The sequence below is a fragment of the Lactuca virosa genome, chromosome 9 (genome assembly GCF_052849685.1).
Source record: "Lactuca virosa cultivar CGN04683 chromosome 9, Lactuca_virosa_CGN04683_v6, whole genome shotgun sequence".
NCBI lineage: Eukaryota > Viridiplantae > Streptophyta > Magnoliopsida > Asterales > Asteraceae > Lactuca > Lactuca virosa.
Window position 1 is genome coordinate 148,624,411 of NC_136434.1, and position 18,422 is coordinate 148,642,832.

General features: G+C 39.8%; 1 protein-coding gene across 1 annotated transcript; it reads left to right on the forward strand.

Annotated features, from left to right (window-relative positions):
- Window positions 1–991: 991 nt before the first annotated feature.
- Window positions 992–5,166, forward strand: LOC145141384 (BRASSINOSTEROID INSENSITIVE 1-associated receptor kinase 1-like). Its single transcript, XM_079074673.1, has 10 exons — window positions 992–1,499; window positions 1,625–1,757; window positions 1,867–1,938; window positions 2,043–2,186; window positions 2,305–2,376; window positions 2,542–2,613; window positions 2,708–2,778; window positions 2,961–3,092; window positions 3,932–4,273; window positions 4,343–5,166. The coding sequence occupies exons 1-10, from the start codon at window positions 1,424–1,426 to the stop codon at window positions 5,041–5,043; spliced, it is 1,815 nt and encodes a 604-aa protein (XP_078930799.1). The 5' UTR covers window positions 992–1,423; the 3' UTR covers window positions 5,044–5,166.
- Window positions 5,167–18,422: the final 13,256 nt, after the last annotated feature.

The window sequence follows — 18,422 nt, forward strand, 5'->3', positions numbered from 1 at the left end:
ACTATAAACAAAAAAGGATGCATTTTAATACATGAATGTTTATCCATTTCAACTCATGGACTAGTTGACTTTGAACAAAATTTGTGAGTTTAGAATAACCTCAAAAATTGATCATATCACTTAAAAACTTGCATAATTACCACAAATTTCTAATCTTTTAATCTAATAAACTAGTTCTTTTGAATTATAAAAATGAAGGTTCTTTTGAATCATGACAAAAACATGTTGCAATTGGAAAAAAAAACTCATTCCTATTAACAAAAAAGGAAGTTTTAATGTTATAAATCACTTATTATTTTTAGTAATTGAACAACTTTAACCGTCTTTTTCTAAAAAGAGTGACCCGTGTCGTAAGGACCTTTTCTAGTTGATATGAAATAAAACTAACTACCATAGGTTTGTATACTTTCTTATTTTTGATTTGCAAATTCTTTTTGATTTCCCCGTTTTCGCACCATTCCCACATTCTTTCTTATTTTTGACTTGCAATGATTTTCTTCTTGGTTCACAAAATAGTTAAACACCTATCTAATCTAACTAATTTTGGGCATGAAAAAAAAAACATTTTTATATCGCTTTCCTACGTAGCCTAAAAATCTCCACTAATTCGACACTAAAGGGAGATCAGCATTCCATTTTGGTGCAACTTTAATCATCCGGCAAGGAATGTGATGGCTCGCAAACATCGTTGTCGAACCCAAGCTAGCTTCAGTCAAAGGTATGTATTGCTTTCTGTACTCTGTTATCTTTAAATTTATCATGTCCCAACAATCTGTTTCAGTTCTTTTGTGGATGACTGTTCTACTTGAACAAGTTAACGTGTGGTAGGTTTACATGCGTGTATTAAGTGTTTGATAAAATGCCAGAATGAAGCCTTCTTTCAGGAGAACTCCAAGTTACCTCGTTAACCTGGTGGGTCTTACGGGTTGAGTTTACCCGTTTTCTAGAAACTTCACTTCCCCAAACTTATGTTAGAAATGTATAATACATTGATAAATCATTTAAGTCTTTATGTAGTGCAATTGTTTCTGCAATACTGAAAGTATAGTCAAAGTCTTCTCGGAGTCAACTATGTTAATTTTCATTTCAGTATTCCCTTTTTCCTAAAATGCCCCCCTCTCTTTCTTCCTGCAGCCACAACTTTAGGAGAAAAAGAGAACTTTGACTGGTTACACAAAGACTATTCCCCTTGTCCCTACCCCAAAAGAACTACTATCTTTAATATTGCAAAACCCAAAACAAATAACTTCAGAATCATCATTTCGACGAATTTCTTGAAGTGGAATTTTTGGTTTTAGTTTGTCGATTTTATTTGTGAATTTGTCTTCAAAGCTAGCGTTCTGTGTTTCAAGTTTTAGGCATTTTATATTTCTTGATTTTGTTTAATAACCGACGATGAAACTAGGCTTTTAGCTAGCCAGAAATGGATAGAATCCTCCCTGTGATCCTCTATTTTTTTATTTTGGGGTTCCATAAAAGGGTTTATGGGAATGCTGAAGGTATGTGTTTTTTTCATGATTCTTAATTGCTTCCTTGATTCACGATGTTTTATAGTAAATTAAATCTTCATTAATTTGATGTTTCGAAGAAGAGACCATAATCAAATTTCATATATGTAAAACAGTCGATGCATTGAATAGCCTAAAGTCAAATTTAAAGGATCCCAAGAATGTTTTGCAAAGTTGGGATTCGGCCCTTCCCACCCCATGTACTTGGTTTCATGTTACTTGCGACCCTGGGAATAAAGTTACTCGAGTGTAAGCTCATCAAACCTCTTTAATCAAAATTTGATATTTTATTCTTTTATTGCATTTTCTAGTCTTACAAATAAATTGTTATTTTGGTGTTTGTCACACACACACACAGTGATCTTGGAAACGCAGACTTGTCAGGTCAACTGGTTCCGGAGCTTGGTCAACTTACAAATTTACAGTACTTGTAAGTCAATAGTGTATAGTCATTTTCCTTAATTGTTATACAATAATCCAAATATTATTATTTATGATGATTTAAAACTTACTAATATTGTTTCGTGATATTAGGGAGCTTTATAGTAACAACATCGCTGGAAAAATTCCTTATGAGCTTGGGAAGTTAAGACAGTTGTTGAGTTTGGATCTTTACCACAACCAGTTAGAAGGTGACATTCCAGACACATTGGGCAACCTTCAGAAACTTCATTATCTGTAAGTACGATTTTACATCATTTGGATTCCTTTTTTTTTTAATGAAATTAAAGTAGTTTGATCCATTTTACTTCATCTTTTGTTAATTATGATCATTTGTGTTTTTGTCTAAGGATAGTCGTCTGAATAACAACGGTCTGATGGGAGCTATTCCAAATTCGTTAACTACTATAAATAAACTAGAAATTCTGTAAGTATATATATATATATATATATATATATATATATATATATATATATATATATATATATATATATATATATATATATATCGTTACATTATGGTTTTTTATTCTTTATGGATAGTTATTGAAACAAAGCTAAAATTGATTGGTTTCTTAATTATATGTCATAGTGATCTATCCAACAACTTTTTGGATGGAAGTGTCCCTTACAATGGCTCATTTTCGCGATTCACAAACATTAGGTCTAAATGTTGTTACTTACATGATTCTTGAAATTATGCCATGAATTCAAGATATAACGATATATCATGATTTTGCCAAATTCTCTTCTTTCAGTTTTCTCAATAATTCCAACTTGACATTTGCGAATGATACAACACCGAATGTTACACTGACACCTCCTTCAGGTATTTTCGATCATTATCATTGTTTTTAAAAAAGTTCAAAAACTTAAATAAATTTATTTTACTTTATATAATCTTCGATAGCACTAATGTGACATCTTGGTCTGGTTTCTTTTCCAAGTAAAATGACTATATTACCCCTATTCTATTACATTCCTTCTAATTGTATTTTATGTAAATTTCAGTCCGTAATGACAACACATTAGCTATTGCCGGAGGAGTTGCTGTCGGAGCTGCTATCTTTATTGCAGTTCCGTTGATTGCACTTGCTTGGTGGCGGCGCAGACACCCACAAGATCATTTCTCTGATGTAGCAGGTGACTAAAGTTAATAGATTTAATTATCACCTGATTTTGGTTCCTAACAAATTAAAAATAGAAACCACAGAGACCTAAACTGTAATTCAGTCTTCTTGTAAAAAAATATATCAAAACCTGAACTAATGTGCACAACATTGCAAACTATAGGGACGAAAAGTATAAGTCACTCATTTCTTGCAACTTAAAAACTACACGGACTAAAAGTGTAATTTCAGAAAAGTAAAACTACAGGGACCAGAAATGTAATTCATGCAAACTAAAAACTTCAGGGACCAAATATTTAATTCGGAGAAATTAAAACTATAGGGACCAAAAGTATATTTTTCTTATTTCCTTCTTGCAAATTAAAAACTACCCGGACCAAAAGTGTAATTTCAGAAAATTAATACTACAGGGACCAGAAATGTAATTCGTGCAAACTAAAAACTTGAAGGACCAAATATGTAATTCCGAGAAATTAAAACTATAGGGACCAAAAGTATCTTTTTCTTATTTCCTTCTTGCAAATTAAAAAGTACATGGACCAAAAGTGTAATTCCGGAAAATTAAAACTGTAAGGACCAAAAATGTAATTCCACAAACTTAAAACTATAGTGACAAAAAGTATCTTTTTCTTATTTCCTGCTTGCAAATTAAAAACTACACGGACCAGAAGTGTGATTCCAGAAAATTAAAACTACACGGACCAGTAAATTGTAATTTATACAAGTTAAAAACCACATAGACCAAAAATGTAATTCGGAAAAATTAAACCTACAGGGACCAAAAGTGTCATTTAATTATTTCCAGCAATATAAAAGGTATATAGAATGAATGTCTCGTTTGATTTTTTTTAGCTGGAGAGGATCCGGAAGTTCATCAATTAGGGCAACTGAAGAGGTTTTCTCTACGTGAACTACAAGTTGCAACGGATGATTTTAGCAACAAAAACATTCTCGGAAGAGGTGCATTTGGGAAAGTTTATAAAGGAAGGTTAGTTGATGGGTCTTTGGTGGCTGTGAAAAGACTGCTAGATCGTGTTCAAGGTGGTGAATTGCAGTTTCAGACGGAGGTTGAGTTGATAAGTATGGCAGTTCACCGGAATCTACTAAGGCTTCAAGGTTTTTGCATGACACCAACCGAACGTTTGCTTGTTTATCCGTTCATGATCAATGGAAGCGTTGCATCATGTCTAAAAGGTAAGAATACCCACTTTGACTTTTTAAGTCAAATACATGACTTTTTAGCTAATTGACAAATTACTGTAGATCGACCCGATACAAAATCTGCACTCGATTGGCCAACAAGGAAACGAATCGCACTGGGGTCCGCACGTGGGCTCGCGTATTTACACGATCACTGCGATCCAAAAATCATTCACCGTGATGTAAAAGCTGCAAATATCTTATTAGATGAGGAATTTGAAGCAATAGTTGGAGACTTTGGGTTAGCAAAACTCATGGACTACAAAGACACTCATGTCACAACAGGTGTGCGTGGTACAATCGGACACATTGCCCCGGAGTATATATCCACAGGCAGATCTTCAGAAAAAACCGATGTCTTTGGATATGGTGTGATGCTTTTAGAGCTTATCACCGGGCAACGGGCGTATGATCTTGCACGACTTGCTAATGATGATGAGGTGATGTTGCTTGATTGGGTGAAAGGGCTTTTGGAAGATAGGAAGTTGGAGGTGCTTGTGGATCCGGATTTAGGAGGTGATTTGTTGAATGGAGTTGAGGAGGTGATACAGGTGGCGCTATTGTGTACACGGGTGACACCGTGGGAGAGACCGAAGATGTCTGAAGTGGTTAAGATGCTTGAAGGTAATGGGTTGGCGGAGAGGTGGGAGGAGTGGAAGAAAGAGGAGATTCCAAAGAAAGAGGATAGTCAGATACAACAGATTCGGTTTAATTTTGATTCGGGTTTTAATCCTAGTAATGATCACTTGTCTGGTCCAAGATGATCAACCGTTTGTCTTTTTTTTTTTTTGGTAGATTTTTGTGTTGGGGAATTTTCAAAATATATTCAAAAACACCTGGACATTTTGTGTATAAGAAAAAGTTTATACAACAAAAAAATTTGGTTATCATCCCTTTTTACTGTGAATTTGAATCATCATGTTTATTAGTGACATTGTTTTTAGTTTTCTGATTAGTATTATTGCTGTCAAAACTATGATAACATATCTTATATAATGATAAGAAACAATTTTTAAAAAGCTTGCATTACAACTTTAATTACCTCTATTTGGGATGAAAATTAACAATAAACATAATCAAAAAGTTTATTGTCACTGTGTGTATTCAGTCCTTTCAAGATTTGGGATTGGAAACAAACAAACATATATTTAATTTTTGAAATTTTTAATGATTTGTTAAATCAAGCGTTCTATGTTTTTTTCTAATATAGCATCTTACTTTGAGTTCTATTTCCTTATTTTATTTTTATTTTAAATTTTGTTCTAATTAAGAGTTGTACAATGTTATAATTTTGTATGTATTTGACCGTGTGAAAGATTTGATGGATTCACAAATTTAGCCTTGATTTTTCCATGCTCATCAAGAAGACTTAAGATTATGATATCAATTTTGATCACCAAGAAGATTTTAGATTGTGTAACGACCCAATTTTTCAAAGAAATTTTTTTTCATTTTTAATTAATCAAAACGCATTTCCATAAACCGTGGAATCCATATACAATTGTTTTCAAAACTCATATCGTTTACAATTTTATTTCAAAACATCAGAAGCTCCCATAAAAGTGTCTGAGAGAGTGCACGTCGCGCCATCACGCCTTGCCCTTACCCTTGGGCTCAGATATACCTGAAACAAATCCATAACTGTAAGCTAATGCTTAGTGAGTCCCCCTAGAGCATACCCCACACACAATCCATATAACACATATCATATGTGCTATAAAAGTTATCTCTACCATATAAGCCATGCATACTAACATATAAGGATGTCGTGGGCTCCCCCCAGGGTCTTATACCTTCATGACATGGGCTCCCCCGTGGTCTTTACCTAGGAATGTCATGGGCTCCCCCACATGGTCTGACATCCAACTGCCACGGGCTCCCCCCGGGGTCTTCCATGCAATAACATACATAATCAATTATCATATCATATATCACAGGAGTATCTATCATACTATATAACACATACATAACATATAAGGATGTCATGGGCTCCCCCCAGGGTCTTTTACCATCATGTCATGGACTCCCCCACATGGTCTTTACCTAGAAATGCCATGGGCTCCCCTACATGGTCTTATATCCAATTGTCACGGGCTCCCCCCGGGTTGTTCCATGCAAATATCACATAATCACTTGCATACCACCTAGCATAAAGCTAACTATCATACCACATATCTCTACTACAGCTAGTGTACCACATATCATAAAATGGGCCGGCCTTGGTGCCTCAGACCCATTGGTATGGTGAGAAGACTCACCTCTCACGAATGCTGAACTGACAAGCTAGAATCAGATAAGTCCCACGTGTTGCTCCAACTTAACTGCCTTTAAGCATCATGTGATTAACTTGTCATAATCCCATAATTACCCTTAAAGTCAACCCTGGTCAACCCTGGTCAAAGTCAAGGTCAACAGTCTATGTTGACCTCAACTCGTCGAGTGCATCTAGTGACTCGTCGAGTTCCTCTCGAGTTGGTCATCGACTCGCCGAGTCACCTGTGTAACTCGCCGAGTCCCCTATGAAACTCATGGGACCGCAAACTCATGCCAACCGGAAACTCCTGACCAGTAAACTCATGACAACCGAAAACTCCTGACAACCGAAAAAACTCCTGACAATCGAAAACTCCTGACAACCGAAAACGAGTAAACCCTACTCGACTCGTCGAGTCAGCCAAGGGACTCGACGAGTTCCTTCAGTCTTCTTCAAGTTCGGCCCTTTCCGTGGGATCTAGGGTCCCAAACTCCAGATTCAAGCTCTCCTAATCCATCTATCACGTAAAGTTGAAAAACTTTACATGCATGCAAGGTCCTTCAAGCCTATAACTTCAAAACTAGGATTCTTACATGGTTTTTGTGCATGGGAAGAGACCAAACTGCATAAAGGAAGAAACTTTATGGTATTTGGGACCTAAAGAGGTCCAGATCTGGAACCCTATCCTTGTGATAAGTCTAGATCCAAGTTTGACTCCATTTTGCACCAAGAATGGCCATTTACTTCCAAGAAGGAGATCTAAGTAACTAGAGATCAAGATCAAGACTTTATACCTTAGGATGCTGGCAAAAATGATGTAGATGATGGATCTACTGCTCCTCACCAATCTCATTCTTCTTCAAGCTCTAAAGTTCTTCACAATCACTTCAAGGTTTCTCACAATGGCTATTTCTCTCACTCAAGAGGGGTTTACGGCCGAAAACTCTCTTCTCTGGTAATAAGGTGCTAAGGGAGGCCACAAGGGCAGGTTATGTTCTTTATATAGGGTGCAAACCCTTAAAAATTAGGGTTTCTCTTTACAGCTCCTACTCGTCGAGTCATCCTGCCGACTCGTCGAGTAGGTCTCGATCCCGTGTCAACCCATAAGGCTCCTACTCGACGAGTTGAACTCCCAGCTCGCCGAGTCCATGAACAAAACCTTAAACTTAAATAAATAATTTAAGTAATGCTTGGAACAGGCATTACAAATCTCCCCCACTTGAACTAGACTTCGTCCTCGAAGTCTGCTGACCCAAATAAATCCGAGTAGTGGTCTCGTATCTCGTCCTCCAGCTCCCAAGTCCATTCGGAGCCCCTTTAGTGTTGCCATTGCACCTTCACCAGCTTTACTTCCTTGTTCCAAAGAACCTTGGCCTTCCTATCTAGAATCACAACAGGCTTCTCAATGTAGTTTAGGCTCTCATCCACTTGAATGTCGTCCGGAGAGACGACCGCGGCCTCGTCCGTGATACACTTCCGAAGCTGTGACACATGGAAAGTGTTGTGAATCTGGCTAAGCTCATCCGGTAGCTCCAAGCGATAAGCTACCTTGCCCACCCGGGTCGTAATCCTGAAAGGACCTATTTATTGGGGCCCTAACTTGCCCCTCCTCCTAAACCTGATGACTCCCTTCCATGGCGACACCTTTAGTAGCATAAAGTCCCCCAACTGGAACTCAAGATCCGGTCGCCGCCGGTCAGCATAACTTTTCTGACGGCTCTGCGCAACTCGCAACCGGTCGCGCACCTGCTGAATCAGCCTGGTAGTCTTGAGCACCACCTCAGTGCTCACCATGACTCGGTGACCAACCTCGTCCCAGCAAACCGGAGTCCTACATCTCCTGACATAAAACATCTCGAATGGAGGTCGGTCGATACTGGCATGGTAACTGTTATTGTATGAAAACTCTGCCAATGGGAGGTACGCATCCCAACTCCCTCCAAAATCCAACACACATGCTTGCAGCATATCCTCAAGTGTCTGGATCGTCCTCTCACTCTAGCCATCTGTCTGGGGGTGATAAGCCATACTAAAATGCAGCTGAGTGCCCAGATCCTCGTGGAACTTCTTCCAGAATCTAGATGTAAACCGAACATCCCTGTCCGAGACTACCGATACTGGCACCCCATGTCTAGTCACCACCTCTCGCACATAAATATCTGCCAACTTCTCGGCGGATATACTCTCAAAGATCGGAATAAAATGGTCACTCTTCGTTAGTCTGTCTACGATCACCCATATGGTGTCCACACCCCTTTCCGTCCTAGGTAACATCGTAATGAAGTCCATAATGATCTCTTACCACTTCCACATGGGAATGGGTAGCGGCTGAACCTTACCATGGGGCCGCTGATGCTCGGCCTTGACCATCCTGCAGGTCAAACACCGCTCCACAAACCAAGCGATTTCCCGCTTCATGAAGGGCCACCAATAACTCAGTCTCAAGTCTCTATACATTTTCGTAGCCCCTGGATGTATAGAGAACTTGGAGTTGTGCGCCTCCTCCAATATCTTCTGCCTCACTCCCCCTGTCACTGGTACCCATACCCGGCCACACTGTGTCAAAAGGCCATGACTATCCTTAACAAACAAAGGATATTGCCCCCGAATCCGTTCTATTTTCCAATTCTCCTTCTTCACCCCCTCGACCTGAGCCTCCTTGATCATATCCAACAATGGATAGATCACAGTCATTCTCAAACAAACGTTCCCAATCGGGGAACCCGCCGCCTTGCGACTCAAAGCGTCGGCCACCACATTGGCCTTCCCGGGATGGTATAGGATCTCAAAATCGTAGTCCTTCAACACGTCTAATCATCTCCTCTGTCGCATGTTGAGGTTTTGCTGATCCATCAAATACTTCAGACTCTTGTGATCCGTATAGATGGTGCACCTCACTCCGTACAAGTAGTGCCTCCAAATCTTGAGGGCAAACACCACTGGCCCCAATTCCAGGTCGTTAGTGGGGTAATTCGCCTCATGAGGTTTCAACTGTCTCGAGGCGTAAGCTATCACATGCCCCCTCTGCATCAGTACCGCACCTAACCCTAAAATCAATGCGTCACAGTACACCACCAAGTCATCTAATCCCTCGGGTAGTACTAGAATCGGAGCCTCGCATAATCTCCGTCTCAGGGTCTCAAAGGCCAACTGCTAATCCGCACCCCATCGAAATGTCACATTCTTCTTGGTCAAGCAGGTCAAGGGCACAACAATCTTGGAGAAATCCTGGATGAATCTCCGATAATAGCCCGCTAGACCCAAGAAGCTACGGATCTCGAAAGCATTCTTCGGTACTTCCCACCGCATCACAGACTCCACCTTGGCTGGATCAACCGAAATACCTTCCTGGTTGATGATGTGCCCCAAAAACTGTACCTCCCGCAGCCAAAAATCACACTTGGAGAACTTGGCATACAGCCTCTCCGCCCTCAGGGTCTCTAATACCTCCCTTAAATGTTGCTCATGCTGCTCCTTGGTCTTAGAATAGACCATGATATTATCAATAAAAACGATTACTGACCGATCCAACATCAGTCTACACACCCTGTTCATGAGATCCATGAACGTTGCTGGGGCATTGGTGAGCCCAAATGGCATCACCACAAACTCGTAATGCCCATACCGAGTTCTAAAAGCTGTCTTCGGTATGTCCTCATCTCGAATCCTCAGCTGATGATACCCCGACCGAAGATCAATCTTGGAAAACCAAGACGCACCCTGCAGCTGATCGAACAAATCGTCGATCCTCGGTAACGGATAACGGTTCTTCACCGTTAGTTTGTTCATCTCTCGATAGTCAATGCACATCCTGTGTGATCCATCCTTCTTTTTCACAAACATGATCGGAGCTCCCCACGGGGAACTGTTCGGACAGATGAACTCTCGATCTAGCAGCTCCTGAAGCTGCGTAGATAGCTACTGCATCTCGGGCGGTGCTAGCCGGTATGGTGCCTTCGCTATCGGAGCGGCACCCGACACCAACTCAAAGCGAAACTCCACCTGCCTCTCCGGAGGCACTCCTGGTAACTCTTCGGGAAAAACATCCCGAAATTCCTGTACAACCGGCACACTACCCACATCCATCGTGGTCTTAACTCTTGTGTCCGAGATGTAAGCCAGAAATCCCATACATCCCTGCTACAAAAATCTCCTAGCCCTCGCAGTCGGACAGAAAGTCGGCCCCTGCGAGGCCCTCTCACCATGTATAACCAGTTCTCCCCTACTTGGGGTTCGAACCCTCACAAGCTGGCGCTCGCAATCGATCATAGCTCCATTGGACCTCAAACACTCCATCCCGACAATCACCTTCAATCCTCGCAACGGTATCAGGACTAAGTCAACACTAAATCTCTCTCCCAGCACATTCAGGACACAGTCCTGATACATCCTCTCTGCACTCACAGTGTGGTCGTCTGCAATCTCTACCTCGAGTGGGGAATCTAAAGTTCCCAGCACATCTCGGAACTTCTTGCTAAGTTCAAGAGACACGAACGATCGGGTAGCACCTGAATCAAACAAAACATGAGCCGAAATACCATTGACCAAAAAGGTCCCTATACATAAGTACAATGCACACATAAGAAATACAAATAAATAGTGAGCAGAGAAGAATAAACACGTACCAGCCACAACATCTGGCGTTGCCCGAACCTCCTCGGTAGTCAGCTGAAATGCACGGCTCTTCACCGTTGGAGAATCCGCCTTAGCAGGGCGGCCATCCGTAATTCTCATCGTGGCGGGCGCAGGCGTCGCCACCGCTCCTCCCCCTCCCTGCAACCTCGGACAATCGGCTTTTTTATGGTCAGTCTGGTTGCAGTGGAAACATATCAAGCCCTTCTTGGGGCAATCCCTGCTCAAGTTGCCCTGTTGGCCACATGCGTAACACCCTGAACTTGCTGTACGACAAGCCCCACCGTGAAATTTACCGCACTTGGCACATCGGCCCCAGCCCTGTTGGCCCCTGCTGGAAGTATCTGAGGTCTTAGGCTTTTTAGCCTGACCCACCGCTGCCTGTGCCTGCTCCGGCTTCCGCTTGGTGCGGAAGTCCAACTCCATTTACCGCTCACGGGCCTTCTCCACCATCTCGTCTAGGGTTTTGCACATTGTAAAACTCACAAACTCCCGGATATCATCCCTCAGCATGGAATGATATCTCGTACGCCTCATATCCTCATCCGTAGCATACTGTAGGATCAACAATGCTCGCTCCCGAAACTTGGCGGTGATCTCCGCCACAGTCTCGGTGGTCTGCTGGAGCTCCTGGAACTCCCTCACCATCCATTGCACATCAATAGTTGGTGCAAACTCCAAGTCAAATAGCCGAATGAACTCAGCCCATGTCATCTCAGCCACACCGGCTGCTCCCACCTGACTAGTCACCTCGTCCCACCAGTCTCGGGCTCTATCTCTCAGCATGCATGAAGCGAAACCCACCTTTGACGCATCCGGGCAAGAACTCGTGCACTGGGTATTCTCGACATCCTCCACCCAGCGTCGGCTAACAATGGGGTCCCTGACCCCGAAAAAAACTGACACTCCACACGCCTTGAACTCCCGAAACGAGGGAGTTCGGGCCCCGATCTGGCCTGCAGCAATCTCAATTCTGAATGACCTGAGCCTCTCCTCCATGATCTCCATAATACCCTCCTTGACCGTCCCAAAGATCACTGGGGTAGCGTCAAGGATACCCTTCGTAACCTCGGCTGCAATGATCTCGCGCAGCCTCTCATTGATGGGCTCTGCACCGCTACCCGATCCGGATCCGGATCCTGATCCTGATCCTGACCCCCCTATCCCAAATCGTGTCACTACCATGCTGAACTGAAATTTCATAAACCATAATAATCAGGACATCTATATAGGGGGATCTCCCCACACCGGTCCTCCTTAGAGCTGTCAGATCTAGCATTGGCTCGGGTATAGGTCCTGTGCTTTCAGTAGTATGGGCCCAATACTACCTTCCACACCTACCTATACCTTTCCCCACGGCTCTACCTGATAACTCCAGTTTTTCCCAAATAACCATACCCCACAGACTACCGCATATTTCAAATCCTAGTCTGCCCTATACACCCAATACGGACATTAAACGGAGCTTAATATTTTCCCCGGGTAAATGACCATTACCCGTATTAGTCGTAGACTAGAAATTCCCAAAAGATTATTTAGAGTGTTTTCACTCAAATAAATATTTCGTTCTGACACATACGAAATAATAATAATAATTCTAAATGAATTATTTAATTTGAAAGTTAACGGAAAACCCAAAATAAAAATGAAATTTTTATTAACGGAATGGGCTACGTTAACGGAATATCCTTCGGGTTGTCACATTAGTAAGATTTGCTCTACTCACGTCAATCAGACCAATCATAACAGGTTGCCTTTATGCATGCAAGTTATACACAGAAAAGGATCAAATAGACTTTCGAATAAAAGATTCTACCCTAGGACCACAACCATACGAGGAATAGGAAATAAGTCCAAATCAATCATTCTAAGACTATAAGCTCCTAAACCGTATACAATTTTAAAAGCATACACATAGCAAGTTCCATACGACTATCATAGCTCAAATATCAGTATAACATGGCTAACATATTGGGGAACTACTTACTTGGCTCGACTGATCACGCGCGTTGCACTCTCATCTTTTCCATTCCTTAAAAGTTTTTAGCTTTTATTTTGAAAACAATAAATAGACTTTCAAATAAAAGATTCTACCCTAGGACCACAACCATACGATGAACAGGAAATAAGGCCAAATCAATCATTCTAAGGCTATAAGCTCCTGACCGTATACAATTTTAAAAGCATACACATAGCAAGTTCCATACGACTATCATAGCTCAAATATCAATATAACATGGCTAACATATTGGGGAACTACTTACTTGGCTCGACTGATCACGAGCGTTGCACTCTCATCTTTTCCATTCCTTAAAAGTTTTTAGCTTTTATTTAGAAAACAAATTTACCATTTCCTTAGTTTGAGTCCTGACACACCCGAGGGTACATCTGAATCCCTCAAACCAAGGCTCTGATACCAACTTGTAACGACCCAAATTTTCAAAGAATTTTTTTTCATTTTTAATTAATCAAAACGCATTTCCATAAACCATTATACCTTCATGCCATGGGCTCCCCCATGGTCTTTACCTAGGAATGCCATGGGCTCCCCCACGTGGTCTGACATCCAACTGCCACGGGCTCCTCCCTGGGTCTTCCATGCAATAACATACATAATCAATTATCATATCATATATCACAGGAGTATCTATCATACTACATAACACATACATAACATATAAGGATGTCGTGGGCTCCCCACAGGGTCTTTTACCATCATGCCATGGGCTCCCCCACATGGTCTTTACCTAGGAATGCCATGGGCTCTCCCACATGGTCTTATATCTAACTGCCACGGGCTCATAATCAACTAGTCCAAGGAAATGGCCCAAAAAGGCCCACTGACTTTTGAACGCATGGCGTTCCTTTGCAATACTGGTCGCGAGTCTCAGTGGGAACGCAACGCGTTCGTGTCCAGATTCCAAAAATTGGCCATTAAGCACTTAATGCTTAAGCCTTGCTATCCAAACATAGATACAAGCTATCTAAGACCTCTAAAATCATAAAGTCACGGACTTGACGACTTTGCATGCACCCAAAAGTCCCAATCTCAAGAAATAGCAATCAACTTCCATAAAGATGGCCACAACTCTTGCATGAACCCATTAGGACCTTAAAGATGGCAACTTTCATGCCTAAGGGACTCAAATAGCTTCATAGGTGGCAACCCTAAGTCCAGAAATGGATTTGAACCATAAAACTCCATTCTTGAAACCAAAAAGGGACAATATCCAAGAGAACCTAGATCTATGATGTAGGAGCACCAAGATGAGAACTTTATACCTTCAATATGCTGGAAATGATGTAAAACCTATGGATCTACAAGCTCTCTTCAATCTCTTGCTTCTTCTCTAAACACCTTCTTCTTCAAATCACCCAAATAACACAAAAATACTCAAGGTAAGCTCAAAATGCATGCAAGAGGCTTAGGGTTTCATTCTTAGGGTTAAATAGGATGGAGGCTGAAGGAAATGAGGGTTGGAGGTGATTTAAGGTGTTTAAATAGGGTCCAATACCCGAAAATTAGGGTTTAATCTGCACAGACGAACGCATCATGTTCCCTTGGGGAACGTAGGGCGTTCCCATGTGCATCCGCGTCCATAACACCCAAGTACGCTATGCGTACATATCTCGTACGCCCTGCGTACCCGGTTTGGCCCAAACCCTTCTAACTTCAAATGGCCATAACTTCTTCGTTATAACTCTGATTTTGACGTTCTTTATATCCGCGGAAAGATAACGAGAAGCCCTGCGCATCTATCAAGTTTATTTAGCCTGAAAGCCAACTGAACTTAAATACAAAATCCATAAATGGCCCGAACCAACGCCTTTACCGATACCCTTATGCTCCAAAACACAAACCGAATAATTGGACCATCCAAACTTCATCATCCACCTCCAAATGAGCCCAAGCTCAACTCTTAAATGGTTATAGCTTAGCTAATACCCACTCCTTGATCACCACCCCGAAATGGGAACAATTCGAATCGGGGCGTTACACTTCATGTCCTAAATCCCTTCTTGAGCTTAGTTTTGAGTGTTTTAACCTTGTGAGGCCTTGCATGATCGTATAGTTAGCAACTTTACGCGGTAACTTCATCCTAGGAGATTGGATCTGGAGTTTGGGGCTTTGGAATCGACTGGAATGAGATTAATGAGTAATGGCTGAAGAACTTGACTAGTTGGGCATCCAACTCGACGATTTGAGTTGGGTTTTCCCATTTTGGATTCAGATTGAACTCGACGAGTTGGTGGGACAACTCGACGAGTGGCTAGGTTTTTTCCCAGATCTTCTGGACTCTGCATGGACTCGACGAGTAGATGAGTTGCACTCGACGAGTTGGGTCAATTTTGACTATTGACATCCGTTGACTTTTAGGGTTGGGTCAAGTTGTGGACTTTGGAGAACATGGAGGGGTAAAATGGTCTTTCACCCTTTTTGAGATTTAGTAGAGGAGTTAGCTTAACATTTTTATATAATTGCTAAGTAGAGATGATTGTGATATGTGTAGGCGGAGTCTAGACCAGCAACTTGAGTGTGGGATACATTGCTTTACTCTGGAAGGTGAGTCTTCTCACTATACTTACCTGAGTGGTAATACTGTGTGACCGGGGGGGGGGGGTCTTATTTGAGTTATCGACCGGAGGGTCTTATGTGCTTATTCTGAGTTATTTGATATCATGCATTTTGTCTTTGTGATTTATGATGTATATTATTTTGTGCCTTATTGAGTTAGGACCGGAGGGTCCAAACCGAGTTGTGAGACCGGAAGGTCTTCACTGAGATACCAGACTGGAGGGTCCGACCCGAGATGTGAGACCGGAGGGTCTTCACTGAGACACATGATCGGAGGGTCCTTATTGAGATATAGCCATGAGAGGCTAACTATTTGTATGTTGTATTTTGGGGAACTCACTAAAGTTCGTGCTTACAGTGTTGTGTGATATGTGTTTCAGGTACTTCTGTAGATTTTGGGAAGGCGAAGGCTCGATTGTACACATCCGTCGGCTTATAGAGATTTGAGGATTTTGGGATACTTTAATGTTGTTTTGATAATAACTTATACATTTAGGTTTTTGAGAAAGTGAGATTGTGTTTTATGAGGTTTTAAAATGAAAATTTTATTTGAAAATTAGAGTGTTACAATGTCTCTATCTGTGACAATTACACGTGGAAACATACATCTATCTATTGTTGATTTTAAAGACTCTAGTGCCCAAGTGTGGTTGGATTTTGTTTCCTTATGCATGTATAAGAATGCAACATAAAAAGGTATGATTAGTTGGAGTTACACCAACTACTTCAAGGAGGGGAATCTCGTACCTGTTTGTTTTGTATGTTGCATCCGTTAACATGACATGTGGGAATGCACGCCACATCTCCAATGATCTTTGGTGAGCAATAAATAAATCTTGAAGCTCGTTGGTTGATGTATCAACGCGACTGTAGTAGATATAGCCATTCTCAACCAAGAAAGACATAACAACTTGCATTTGAGTTTTGCCACTATTCTCCTTCATCCTGAATTTTTGGCGTGCATTATATATAGTTGGAAGAATGGATAAATTTTCCTTCTTTAATGTCGATAATATATCTTTTGGTTTCACATTTTTTTTCTTATCAAATCTTCCACTAATCGGGTTTCATCTTCAAAAAGACGCCTTGGATATAGGTGACCTTTTAAATATAAGGCGGGCTCGTGATTATGTATTTCACATATGGCTTTTAATGACCAAAAATTATATTTTGATGAATACTTTCCTTTTAGTGAAAATGGCCAGTTTATTTTTTTGGTATCGGTATTTTTTGTGGATGTTTTTTTTCTTTTGTATGTACCCTACTATCACACTGAAAAATAATATTTAAGTTAGCAGTGGATCTTTTTATTACAATAACATAACAAAATGCACACCCCTTATTTTGCACCTAGTCTATTAGAGAATTAAATACCTAGAAAATATTTTTTTCATTAGATACAAGTAAACTTATTGATTAATAACCATATTTATAAATCTAAAACTTCATCCATGATAGTTTCAAATTCTGATGCCTCACTGATGAAGTAAGTATTTTCATTCTCATCATCTTGAGATGCATTGTTTGTGTAAATATCATTAACGTAATCAATACATACAAATATAAATATGTGATTTATAAAAACATAAATATATAAATAATAATAAATGAACATACCTCGTAATTTAACTCATCAAACAATGGCAAATATTCTGGCCAACTCATTTTTTTTACTTAGGCTATCGTTTTTCAAAATATCGTACAATGAAATAAAGTTTGGGACACATTGATTTATAGTAAAGCTTTAGTCATGAAAAAGAATACTATATAAATTACATGGTAAGTTAAAGGACCATATATGTAAATATACTTATATTATTTTGATTTGATCGTTAGTAGTGGTATTCATTTACATTACACTGAAGTAAAGATATGATATTTATTGTTAATGTATGGTAAGTTAAAGGACCATAAATATAAATATAGTTATATTATTTTGATTTGATCGTAGTGGTATTCATTTACACCTCACTGAAATAAAGATAATGTATTTATTGTAAATACAGGGTAAGTTAAAGGACCATAAATATAAATATAGTTATATTATTTTGATTTGATTGTATTACACCGCACTGAAAAAAAGATAAGATATTTATTGTAAATGCAGGGTAAGTTAAAGGACCATAAATATAAATATAATTATATTATTATGATTTGATCGTAGTATTTATTGTAAATGTAGGGTAATTTAAAGGATCATAAATGTAAATATAGTTATATTATTTTGATTTGATCGTAGTGGTATTCATTTACACGACAATATAAAAATATAGTATTTATTGTAGATATATAGTAACTTAAAGGACCATAAATATAAATATAGTTATATCATGGCAAAAACCAATATTATTTTTTATATTTATTTTATTTTACTATTATAAATGAAATCACAATCCAACTTTGAGTCCAATAAGTTTTGTGAGGTGAAAAAACTAAATCATTCAGATTGACAAAAGTTTATAACTAACAAAAATATAATTACAATTGTTTTTAATCAAACACAACTACAATAAATAAAAGTTAGTCTTTATTTACCATTGTTTCGTGAAACAAAATCATATTTTAATTTTTATTAGAAATCTGTTAATATTAACAATAAAACATGTAATATTAATACGGAGTAACTTAAATGACCATAAATGTACACATAGGTATATTATTTTTATTTGATCCTAAACATA

What these genes read in the sequence shown, in the direction of transcription:
- LOC145141384 (XM_079074673.1), top strand. Translation starts at nt 1,424, where the DNA reads ATGGATAGAATCCTCCCTGTGATCCTCTATTTTTTTATTTTGGGGTTC. An exon ending in CTTACAAATTTACAGTACTT is followed by an intron (nt 1,939 to 2,042) that starts GTAAGTCAATAG and finishes TCGTGATATTAG; the next exon opens with GGAGCTTTATAGTAACAACA. An exon ending in TCGCGATTCACAAACATTAG is followed by an intron (nt 2,614 to 2,707) that starts GTCTAAATGTTG and finishes CTCTTCTTTCAG; the next exon opens with TTTTCTCAATAATTCCAACT.